This window comes from Octopus bimaculoides, chromosome 6 (genome assembly GCF_046866305.1).
Source record: "Octopus bimaculoides isolate indiv1 chromosome 6, ASM4686630v1, whole genome shotgun sequence".
In the NCBI taxonomy this organism is placed as follows: domain Eukaryota; kingdom Metazoa; phylum Mollusca; class Cephalopoda; order Octopoda; family Octopodidae; genus Octopus; species Octopus bimaculoides.
Window position 1 is genome coordinate 89,091,962 of NC_142933.1, and position 13,567 is coordinate 89,105,528.

The following is a 13,567-nucleotide window of genomic DNA, read 5'->3' on the forward strand; positions in this document are numbered from 1 at the left end:
CTAAATATGGATATTACTGAGACGTGTTACCAAAATATGTTTTCAATTTTTACTTTTCCACAATTTTCTTACCATATATACAATGGAAATTAGAACAGTAATGTTTATATCTTATTATTCTAATCTTGGCGCTCTCTCTCTCTCTCTCTCTCTCTCTCTCTCTCATGCAAAGAAAGAGAGAGTGCTTTTCAAACAACTTCCTACATAACTGCTCACATCTTGACCTGTGACATACAAACATACTTTTGTCACAAAAACTGAAGGGGAAAGGACAGAATGAGAGTTTGTAAAACACCTCATATTTAGTTGGGGTTTTTATTTTTTGCGTAGTTTTATTTTTTTTACTCCACATTAGCAGCTAAAAGATAAAATAGGAATCTGAAATCTGATGAAGGACTTCTACTATACTAAGGACTTAATACATTCTTCCAGTCCAATACAAAAAAAGTTTACATTTGCAAATAAAAAAGATAAGTGAAAATTGCTTTAAAGAAAAGTGAGACAAAATAAAACGAACCGCATATGTCTACCAGCTTAAAAATACATTAAAACTAAACTCTGTCTCGTTAATATACATCAGCTGTGGCAAGCAGAGCAGATCAAGAGGTAAAATCTTGGCGAGTTGAATATACAATCTAGTTTCAATTCCCAGTTGAGGGCCATTTCTCATCACTTATATTGCTCAAAAAGCTTCAGAATGATATAAGCTTGACAGCACTCCAGTTTTTCCCCTTGCTTATCAGTATAGGATTTAATATCGGATTCACAGCAGCCAATACCATGCATGAGATGCCATATATTAATTGGTACCATATATTATTAATATTAGTAGGCAACCATAACTAGATTCTGTTAGAAGAAGAACAACAACAACAATGATTTCAAATTTTGGTACAGGGCCAGAAAATTTTGAGGGGAGATTTTGATTGTGTGACATCTCCAACATCACCCTTCTCTTTCACCTACAATCTGCTCGTCTCTCTCTCTCATCCTCATTATCCTAACTCTTGATTTTGAGGTATATACTTAAGTGTCCACACCAGAACTGCATGTACCTCATGTACTCTAGCTATATTCCCACTGGCCATTTGGTATTAACATCCATCACTCACTCACACTATAAATCCACCTCTTGCTATCCATCATTCTCTCATCCCTAATCTCTTTAGTATTAGTGCCACAATAAAAGATACCCACTTTACTCTGCTGAGGGATGTGAAAACCCTTTGGTCTTGTTTAAGAACCTAACAACCTTCATTACAATGGTGCCACAAAAAAATACACCCAGTGCACTCTGTAAAGAGATTAATACTAGAAAAGGCATCTAGCCATAGAAACTAGACCAGAAATGAATCTTGGCCCATAATGGAGAACAGAAATGACCAGCCCAATCCATGACAGCATGGAAAGCAAACATATGATAACGATGATGATTTATAAATCTAACATTCCAAGTATTTGCTCTTTGATTTTACACTAACAGTGTCTCTCTCTTCCTCATTCTCAGACAAAGAACATGGGTCCAAAAACTAAGTTCCACTACAGTGCAGAGGGATGGCTAATTATTACTGGCACAAACCATTTCTAGGACTACATTTGTATTCATGTTTTTTTTTTTAAAGGCAATGAAGGATAAGGAAGACATTTTAACCTTGTAGGAGACAACCTCTTTAGTGGCAGTAGTATGATAAAATGTACTTGGCCCATGCTGTAAAAAAAACTGTGCCAAGAAGGAAGACACAAACAAAGCGTAGAAGAGACTCTTTGACTCAGTTGCAGACAACTGCTCAAGTGCAACAAAGATGTGCAGTTTTCTCTTTCCATGTGTGGTAGATGACAAAGGACTGTGATGAGCAATAAGATACTGTAAGATCTGTCCAATCCCTGCCAGCATGGAAAAGGGGGTTCTGATTCACCAGGTTTTTCAAACAATTTTATGAAAATATTAGTTTTATCAGAACTGGGTATTTTATCAGTCCTCAAAGGAATGCAAGTCCTATGTGGCGCTGTTGCTTATTGAAGTGTAAATGAAAAAAAAGCCTGCTCTACAAACAAAGCTCTTTTTATGTAATACATAGGATAGAGTTGATGTTTGATAAAATAGGTTATGGACTCTGAGTCATAAAGTAAAAATTAAGAAACAAAAAGTGAACAAATCATTCAATATAGCCTTCTACCATCTGTATAAACTTAATGTTAAGTTAACAAAAGAAACTCCTTTCAGCTACTTGTCTAGAATCCCCATGAAATTACATCCTATCATTTTAAAAAAAAGGAAGTATATATCATATATTGTAATTCTAAATACGCTATAGAAGAAATATGAGAAAGTCATGGATGGAGTGTCTTTGATCACTGCTCACCTCTGTTAGGCTGACCTGCAGCTAATCAAAAACATTTCCAAGTAGACTTCAAAGGGTTAAAAAGGAACAGATGAAGGATACCCAATTAAATTGGGTAACAATTTCATTCATGTAAATTTCCTGGAAAGACTCACTTTAAAGTTACGAGTCGATTACACACAATGTATCATACAGATAACAAAAGATACATAACTAATGTAACTATATAAAATAGCAAATAGAAACTAGTTTCTCTTTTATCTCTCTGCTACATTCTGAAACTCAAATTATATATCTTCCATGACCATGCTAATCCATATTTGAAAGAAACCCAATTAAGTAAACATAGTGATTTATATCGGTTTCTTTCATCTATAGAATGGTTCTCAAGTCTTGGAAGAGACTTACTTGAGTGTTTAACCTGGTACACACACACACACACACACACACACACACACACACACACACACACAATGTGATATTCTGTAAACCTAGATCAATGAAATATCTCATTACAATACTATTTACAAATGGTACCCTTGAACCGTCAAGTGATATGCTGTGCTTGAGAAGACCTATTGAGTCAAGTAAAATCAAAATTAAAATCGTAGTCGTAGCCAATACCAGTACTGGTGGCACGTAATAAGCATCATTCAAGTGTGGGTCAGTGCCAGTGCCGCCTGACTGGCTCCCCATGCCGGTGGAATGTAAAAAGCACCATCAAAACATGGTCAATGCCAGTGCCCTCAGCTGACTCCTGTGCTGGTGGCACATAAAAAGCACCATCCGAACGTCATCAATGCCAGTGCTGGCTGACTGGCTCTTGTGCCGGTGGCACATTAAAAGCACTCACTACACTCAGAGTGGTTGGAATTAGGAAGGGTATCCAGCTGTAGAAACCTTGCCAGATCAGATTGGAGCCTGGTGCAGCCAACTGGCTTGGAGCCTGGTGCAGCCAACTGGCTTGGAGCCTGGTGCAGCCAGTCCTCAGTCAAACCATCCAACCCATGCCAGCATGGAAAACGGACATTAAATGATGATGATTCACAGACTCTGAACTGCTAAGTTATATCAGGACAAACTACCTACAAAATTAATCTGCTCAATACAAATTGAGCAAAATGCAGAACTTGTACTGAGGTAAAGGTGAGTAACTACATGTTTGAACACTCAGTGGCCTACTCTATAACAGGCAAAGAAATGTTTTATTAATTTAGTAATTGTATAACCTTGCTTCAGGAAATTTCAAAACTAGAATAAAATAAAATCTTAATTTATTGAAATCTATAATTTAAAGTGAAGTATTTTTTTCTGCTTTAATTTCAGAAAATAGGTTTAATTAAAGCAATGTTTGCAATTTAGTTAATACAAGAAGTCAAAAAGCAAAATCAGCTTTGTTCTGAAATACCTTCATCTGGTAGGAAAAAAGCATTAAAAATAAAGACCTCGTAAATTGCGCACTGTCATTTAACTAATTAAGCACAATTTTGGTTCTGAATACTTCCAATGATTCAGAAATTCCATAAGTACAAAACACACTAATTCTGAATTTCTTGATAATTGCAATTTTAATAGACAACGAAACCAACAATTAAAACCAGTGATAATTTGGGAATAAATAAGTGTGTTAGGAAGAGCATCCATCCATAGAAACCATTAAAAACACACACACAAGATGTGGTAGTCTTATGCATGAAGACACTAATGTTGAATAAAAACTGGCTTTGACTGCGGTGACCTGTCCAACCCATGCCAGCATGGAAAACAGGAATAAAATGACAATGAAACAAGAGCAGTAATCATCTAAATTCTGCAAGGTTGTTTTCTTTAATAATGAATAAATAAATAAAACTTGTAGCATAGATTGTTTCATGAAGCCTAAAAGCTATAAAAAATAATTCCATCTCAGACAATTGGCTCCTGAGGTGTTTACCATACATTAATAATTATGCTATAATTTGATCAAAATAACAGCATAAGTTGCCTTACCGAAAAGAAGTGATGAGCCATTTAAAATGCCAAATAATAATTACACACGATTAATTCTTAACGAAGCAAGTTAAATAAACAGCATTAGATATCTACCTATAAACCGATTCCAAAAGCATGATAATCACAAGTTTAAAAAATACTTAACGTAATATGCAATAACTCCAAAGGAAACCTATTAAATCATTAAAGAAAAAAACCCAAGTAAATAACTGGCTTACTAGCTTACCAAGAGTTATCATTTACAGTCGAAACTTTAAAATAGAGGCATTTCGTCCATCTTTGTTCTGAGTTTAAATTCTGTCAAGCTGAACTTTGTTTTTCATCTATTTGAGATCGATAAAATAAGTACCAGTTGAATAATGGGGCCAAAGTAATCAACTAATCCCATCCCCCGAAATTGCTGGCCTTGTACCAAAATTTGAAACCATTATATAGAGCTGTTGCATAATTCTTGTTAGAACTATATTCCAGTAGTGCCAGTATCAAATAACAAAGTCAAAATTATATTTTAGTTAAAAACAAGAAAAGGAATAATTGTTTTCCAGTTATAGTATTTTTCTGAAGAAAATCATTTTCTCTGCAGCTGACATTTTACCAGAAACAAGACAATTTGCTTATTTAAGATATTTCCACCAGACATCATAGAGAATAATTAGACTTATTACAAACAGCAGCAACAACACTCAAATGTCATCCCAATCTGTTCCCAAAGGGTTTCTTAATTCATCCTTGAAACCTATTCTTGCCAACAGACAAATGCTGTTGTAAAGATTCCTGAAGTGGGTAAGGTCAATTTTAACCTATCATGTTCCATTATCATTGTTGCTTTAATGTCCACTTTTCCATCCTCGCATGGGTTGTTCAGAATTAGCTGAGGAGAATTTTTCTACAGGTGGATACCCTTCCTATCACCAAACCTCATCTATTTCCAAATAAGGTAATATTTCCTAACGACCAGACATGTTTCAATGGAAGATTGGAAATGAAAGACACTGCTTGCATGACAGCGACACTCATTTACAACTATCAAGCAATGTCAAGGCAAAGAGGTAGTAACACACACACACACACACACACACACACACACACACACACACACACACACACACACACACACACACACACATATACAAAATGGGCTTCTTTCAGTTTTTGCCTACTAAGTCTATTCAAAAAAACCTTGGTTGGCCTGAGACTATAGGAGAAAATACTTGCCCAGCATGCCACACAGCTGGGACTAAAACTAAAATCACGCAGCTGGGAAACAAACTTCTTACCACACAGCCACACTATAAAGAATTCCTCACAGACATCAATATATGTCACATATTACAAACAGAGGTTTTTAAGATGACTGATGGAGATCATTACACTTCACTGACCAGAAATATGGAGGGAACAAGAATGCTTAGTAAAATTGATGTTACTATGATTAAAGTATCTTGGACAGAAACATAATGCTGCCTAGAGTTGGGTAATAATTCACAACACATGAGAGCTAATGATGAGAATAGCAATTTCTTAATTAGTATGAAATCTTAAGGTTTTAAAGGAAGGAGGATAGGAAATCATGATAATTTCCTATTCTCCACATAGACATTCTCCTATTCTCATGCTTTTCACAAAGATGTTTAGTAAAGTTTAATAGAACTCTGATTTTGCTTTGAATTTACTGCTATGTCACATAGCTTACACAACATACCATGATTAAAACATCTATATTTTAGAAATTATTTTCCACAGTTCTTCCAATAAAGATAAACTTATTGCACATTAATTTAGGAAATTTAATAAAGATTTTTAAAAATAACTATCAATCTTGAAATAATTTTTTAAAAAAAACCTTCCCTCCATATCTTCAAAAATGTTTATATTTTATTCAATCTTTAGAACATTTCGCTACTTGAAAAGGGGTTGTTTAGATTCTTTAAAAGACAATAATAATAATAATAATAATAATAATAACAACAACAACTCTGAGTAGTAAGATAGCAGGAAGAAATTAAATTTTAGGAATTTTTAACATGAGACAACAAAAAAATTGTTTACTTTCTATAGCCAGTTCAGTTTAAGATTCATAGCTTTAATAAAGGATTACAGACTTAAAAGACAAGTTGGTGCTATTTTCTTATCTAAAAAGAGGGAAAATGTGCTTGAAACTAATTTTAAAGGTACCTGATAAGGAAACAACAAAAGATGCCAAAATTTTGGAAATAGAATTAGTTAATGCTCTTTAAAGTCAACAGAATCAATGAAAGTACTGAATGGCATCACCCTGGCAAAACAACAAATGATTAGCAGTGTTTAGAGTGTATTCAAAAAACAGTTATTTTATATTTTTTTTCAACTGACCAAGGCAATTGGGTGTTGGACTACTATTATAGGAGTTCGTCTCCTATCATAGTTGCATTGTTTGTAGGAAAAGTGCTGCAACTTTGAAGGCCAATTCACACACTTGTAAAATAGTTACCAGGAAGAGGTCCAGTCCACTTCAATATGAAACATCTGATCTATAATATTTAGTCATACATTTTTGGTATATCACAATATTTAATTTTAGATGAGGACTCAGCTCTGAGGACAACTTGTCCTACTTTTCCATAGTCCCAACAGTATTTTGGATTTATGAGACTTATTACTATTTATTTACACACATGATGAGCAAATGAGAGCCTTCACATCACGAGTTCTCAACCATTTTTTATCTATGGATCCCTTTGATTACTATTTTATTCTGGTATGCCCCAATAGCCATTTGATGTTGAAAAATTGGTTTTATAGAAACTTCTTTCAAAATTCCTATTTTGTTATTCACACAAACTTGTGTAAGTTAAACTATGTAAAATGTTAGAGAAAGAAACCTAGCTGTTTCTTGCAATAAATACCAATACATACATCTAAATCGAAATTTTTTCAGGGGCCCTTAAAATACTATTGTGGATCCCTAATTTATTATTTTGTTGTGAGGACCCCCAAAAGTCTTATATGGACCACAGTTGAGAACCACTGTTTTACATGATCAATTGAATTGCTAGAAATAACAGCCAAATCTTTCTAAAATGACACCCTACCAACTTGAAAAGAAACAGACACATTTATGCAATGCCTAAGAAAATGACAGGATGGTCATGGCCAGCATGTCTTTGATCATAAGTCTGCTCAGTCAACCCTGTTTTCGAGCTAAACAATAACAACCTAACAACAATGAGGCTTATAATTTTACTCCTCAAATTATCAAAACTAGAACCAGTTTTACTCTACAGAATATTTTGTAGGATGTTCTGTAAAGAATTACAGGGGTAATAGTTGTTTCAAGGGTTAATACCAATTACCATATAAGCATCTGTTGAAGGCATCACCCCAACCCCTGCCAACAATGATGTTTGGCTGGCTATTTCATTCATGCTCAATTAAATTAAACATCAAATTCATATTTACTCAACGTTCTTTTCCAGTTCATTATTTACTGCCAGACACCAGAACCAATTCATATATTTTTTATTAACTCCATCTTCATTCATCTATCAATACAGAATGGTATTTCTAACTAGCTAGTGTGTGAAAATGAAGTTGTGTAGCAGACTCCTGTCACAAATTTGTTTTTATAACCTCAGTACAGACTTAACAAGCAGAACTTATGATCAAAAGCATTCCTGCTTTGAAAACCTCATTTTTTTGTACATCCAGACTTATATTGTCCAATGTATCCTTGCAGTAAAATTGTAGAATATGATTTAAAGGAGATTTGACTACTATTTCTAGCAGGGAAAGCAACTATATTGAGCAAGTTTCAGTAAATATCTCATATCACCAACCATTTCACAGAATCATTGATAACTTTTAAAACTCCCATCACAAAGTTCTAAATTAAAATTTTTTAAATAGGAGTGGCTGTGTGGTAAGTAGCTTGCTTACAAACCACATGGTTCCGGGTTCATTCCCACTGCGTGGCACCTTGGGCAAGTGTCTTCTACTATAGCCTCGGGTCGACCAAAGCCTTATGAGTGGATTTGATAGACAGAAACTGAAAGAAGCCTGTCGTATATATATATGTGTGTGTGTGTGTGTGTGTGTGTGTGTGTGTGTGTGTGTGTGTGTGTGTGTGTGTGTGTCTCTATATGTTTGTGTGTCTGTGTTTGTCCCCCCAACATTGCTTGACAACCGATGGTGGTGTGTTTACACCCCCATAACTTAGCAGTTCGGCAAGAGACCAATAGAATAAGTAGTAGGCTTACAAAGAATAAGTCCTGGGGTTGATTTGCTCAACTAAAGGCGGTGCTCCAGCATGGCCACAGTCAAATGACTGAAACAAGTAAAAGAGTAAAAAAAAGAGTAATGAGAAAATACAATAAAAAACTTCTTGGTTTAAGAACAATTCTTTCATCCTTTTGTGTCAGCAGTAGTAGTAGTAGTAGCAGCAGCAGCAGCAGCAGCAGTAGTAGTAGTAGTAGTAGTATAACAGCGCATTGCTGCATCCACCATTTGTTGGTGAATCCCTATTCCTGGCAGATGACACCTTTACACCACTCAGGTGACAACCCTCCAAAACCCATGGCTCTGATTGGGTTGTCATTGCTGGTGAGGGTTTTACAAGGTTAGAGTGCAAACCTCTTTTAGTTGCTTTTTATGACTTTTTGACAAGCTGGTCCCCACACAGCATGTGTGTGTGTGTGTGTGTGTGTGTGTGTGTGTGTGCGTGCGTGTGTGATTACTGCTTTTTAATAGGTAAATTTAAAATAGATTTAATGAAAAATATTTACTGAAACTGATAAAGAACAATAAAAATTCAGTCATATTGATAAAAATCAAATACATTTAAAACTTCAAAATCATTTCAGGTGTTTATCAATCCCTTGGAGAGCCACATAGGACCCCAGAGGCCAATACTGATCACTTTCCTGGCCCCTGATGTACAGACTCCCTTGTTGGCTCATAGGCTGTAGGTTAAACTAAATATAATCCACAGATCAAATGCCCTATATAACACACAGTCTAACCCATGGAAAGATACTTTATTATATGGAGGACAGTGTGACAGTCTGGGCATGTATTTTCTTTCCTCTCTAATCTATTCCCCTGGGTTTACAATAGGAATAATGTAGTGGCTGCCAAAGTGGAGGCAGAGAAGATAAACTTTGTTGGAATACAATAATTACTACTGTTCTTCTGCACTTACTTCTGGTGGTGTGATTAGTATTAACAAGATTACTAATGCTGTTATTATTTTTATGCATGGTGATTTTTGCATTTGTCTAAATTATGTGAATGAAAAGTAGTGTTCTTATGATGTTATGTGCTTGGACATTTGAGGGTAATTTTACATGTGACAGGAACTATGTGGGTTGGGTCTTGTGTAAATGAATGGTGTATCTTGCATGTCCAAGTGCTCATTTATTTTGAGTATTTTAGTTTCATTGTCTTTAAACAATGAAATCTGTCATGGATTATACCGGTTTTGTCTGAGCTCTCAAATCTTCTCATAATAAATTACAAACAACACAAAATAGCATGCTTTGCATCATCACAAGCTGCACACACACACCCCTCCCCCTCACCCCAGCAATATTGTTTAACTGTCAAATGTTCAACTGCTAAAAATTGTACACTGTATTTCATTGTTATTTTTTTACAATTCCTATCCAAATCTACATCTCATTTCTATGCATAAAAACATGTATACAAAAAATAAAATATCTATTAGTTTATTATTATTCTAATCAGAAGGAACATAAAAGTCTATTTTAGCTTGTCTACATGACTGGGCTCTTCACATCATTTTCATTTATTGAACCCTGTGGAAATCAAATATGCCAACAGTAAATAAAGAGATAAAATGAAACAAGCAGAATCTACCATTATTTTATATTGAGTTAATATTTGATAGAGATCTTGCTCTCTACTAAAGAACTAAATGAAGAAAAACAAAATGAAAGAAAAGAAACAAAACATTGACAGGCTCAAGTGAACAAGAGTAAAAATCAACCTTTTGAATTAATACCACACTTATCCAGATAACAAATGTAATAGGAAAGCTAATAGAAAACAGAAGTAGTTTGAATTTTTCAATGAATGAGTTTTCTTCTTCAACACTTCTAAGCATCATCAGCCATGAATTTGAAAGCTATTTTATTATGAAACCATTGCCAGACTTAACTTAATCACACACTGACAACAACATATACATAGTCATGCAGTAACAACAGCACATACACAGGTATGCTGTTCACTTTTGACTCATAAGTCTTTTGAGTTCAAATTTACTGCAGAATTTGTGAAGTTAGAGGCACTCTTAATTCAACACACCAACATTTAGCAAGCTGCTAGAAATAGGAATCAGACCATCTTGGAATAGTGTCTTATCTTATCCAGAGGGAAAGGTATCTAATCTGTTTAATGGATGTATCTCATTTGTTTAATACATGACTATGACCAAAGCTAACAATTAAATTCCCTCAAGACTTAATGGACATTTGTTTTCACTCTTATACCATCATCCTACTTGCTTTAAAGAAATGCTACCAATTTTTCCAAAAGATAGGTATTTTTTTAGAAACAAAGTTATGATTCTTTAAATGCCAAGAAACCACAAAAAAAAAAAAAAACACTATGAAGACTGTTCTATTGGTAACATCTGATCGATAGTAGTTTATATCCGAAAGGCATTCAAGATGAGTAGAAACCAGACTTCAAGAAAAAAAAAGGGGCAGGTATGTTGATAAAAGATGTATTTGAAAGTTGACTAACAAAGCACAAATGAAGAACAAATTTTGTTTTAAATTAAATTACAGTGAAAGGAATATTTTTAAGGATAATAATTATTTGTAAACATTATTTACATTCTTTTCTACTCTAGGCACAAGGCCCAACATTTCTGGGGGAGGGAGCCAGTCGATTAGACCGACCCCAGTAAGCAACTGGTACTTAATTTATTGACCACAAAAGGATGAAAGGCAAAGTCAACCTTTATCTACCATATCACTTATTAGGATTTGGTCAGCCCAGAGCTATAGCAGGAGAAATTTATTGAAGGTACCATGCAGTGGGACTGAACCCGGAACCATGTGATCAAGAAGTAAACTCCTTACCACACAGCCACACCTGCACCCATATCATATGTTAGAAGGAAATGTCCAAAAGGGTAAGATATCCTAGCAAGACATACTATCTCTTCTACAAATAAGAGGAACTGGATGATAAAATTGGAAACCTGGGCAAAGATGTTTGTTATAGAATAGAATACTTACGCCACACAAAAAGGTTTTTTGTCATATCCCTTGTAATTCTTCATATTTAAGGTCATTCCACAGACTTCGCATTTGAAGCAACTTTTGTGCCATACCTGAAAAACATCACATTACATTATTATTTTTAAAATAATCATATTAAATAAATTATTCTTTGAAATAATGTACAATTGATGAACAAAAACATACATTGCAGTAACAATTAGAAATAAGTTTTTAATATCGTAAATTATCTGTTATGAATTGTCTGTAAAAAATATTTATAAAATATTTCATCAAATATAATAACAAAATAATAGTAAATTACAAACCATTACTAATCAATCAAACTGATATGTAATGAGATAATTACTTTTTACTTTCCTCCATAATGCTTTTACTATTAACAGCATTACAATTACAAACAAATAAATGCAGGAAAACTTTTATACAGTAAATGTTGTATGATGTGTTCTGACAGTGTTTCGAACTGTACTCACAGACACGTTCATACATAGAGATGAAATATGAAAGCTTATTAAAAAATGCAAAAGACTTACACAAAATACGATGCATAAGTCAATAGGTTCTGAATGCAATATTATCAAGCAATAATTTGGAAATTTTACCGCTGCACTCAATCAACTTGTTTTATGTAGAACAGAATAAAAATTAATTTATATGCAATGGCTGAGTTGTTATGGCAGAGAACCTTTTTCATGTCAGTGGTATAAAATGCACCCAATCCATTCTGTAAAAATGGTTGATGATGAGAAAAGCATCCAGCCATAAAAACAAAGCCAAAAGGGAAAACAAAAGTCATACACAGCAATGGGGATTGCTAATCTCCTTTATTGTGTGAGTCAGGTGATAGAGAAATGAGGCAGACTCATTCAACCCATGCTAGCATGGAAAAACAGACAATGATAATAATGACTTGATAGTGCCTACAAGATAACCACCAAAGGGGCTAGCACTCCATATCCAGTTACCAGGGCTGAAATGTGCCTCTGACTAAGGTATTTAACTGCCAATGACCTACTTAGCTGCATAAAGGTAGCATAGGATCAAAGAGATTCTATAAGTAGCTACGACATTGTATAATTGACAACTGCTTGTTGTATATATATATATGTGTATGTGTTTGTGTCTTTGTGTTCCCTCCAGCTTACCCCTTCACAACCAGTGTTTGTTTGTTTATGTCTTTGTAACTTAGCAGTTCCGTAAAAAAGACTGAAAGAGTAAGTGTCAGACTTAAAAAGTAAGTACTGAATTTGTTCTAGCAAACTGTTTGAGGGGTACCCCAGCATAGCCAGTCCTATGATTGAAACAAGTAATATATTGTTGCTATTATGCAAAAGTGTTGTAAGTCCAAAACGTTGCTTTTTCAGAAAATGAAAAAAATAGTTTCACCATTTCGTTTCTTTTTACATTAGCAACAGTTTCATAACAATTATAGTTTGTTGGGTGCATAAAATAGTAACTCCATGCATGTATGATATTTTCAGTCAGAAATATTTTTGCAAAACTGTAGCATGTAGGACTTTCTACACTTTTGGAAAATGCCAGGCCATTGTACGATATTTTGACAATTTTCATATCTTGGCATCTGAAGCAGCTGGAGATACAATAGTTTGACAAAAAAAAACAAAACAACTATTCCAAGCAAAATTAAATATTGAGAAAAACGTATTTGACCTAATTTGGACATATGACAGTTAATAGCAACCACATGCACACACACACAATTTTCCACCAATATATATTGTTAAAACATGTTCAACCCATGCAAACAAGATATAAATACAAAACATCCTCAACCAAGCAAAAGACTTGTCTAGTACTGGTTCAACATTAATGACACAGAAGTTAATGAAAGGAAGTGTATTATAATACTGCATAGTTTGATTTTTTTTAATAATATTTCAGTACCTCAATTACTGCAATCTACATTAATAGGATTGCTACACAACATGGTAGTATCACAGGCAATAACAGAATCACTGTTTC

At 34.3% G+C, this 13,567-nt stretch overlaps 1 protein-coding gene across 17 annotated transcripts in view; it reads right to left on the reverse strand.

Annotated features, from left to right (window-relative positions):
• LOC106869356 (LIM and SH3 domain protein F42H10.3) overlaps positions 1-13,567 on the reverse strand; it is a 156,804-nt gene that overhangs the window by 82,469 nt on the left and 60,768 nt on the right. For all 17 annotated transcript variants that reach the window (XM_089354227.1, XM_089354229.1, XM_089354220.1 and 14 more), the window contains exon 2: positions 11,579-11,673. In XM_089354227.1, coding sequence (XP_089210353.1) covers positions 11,579-11,673 — 95 coding nt within the window. The remainder of the gene's footprint in view (positions 1-11,578; positions 11,674-13,567) is intronic.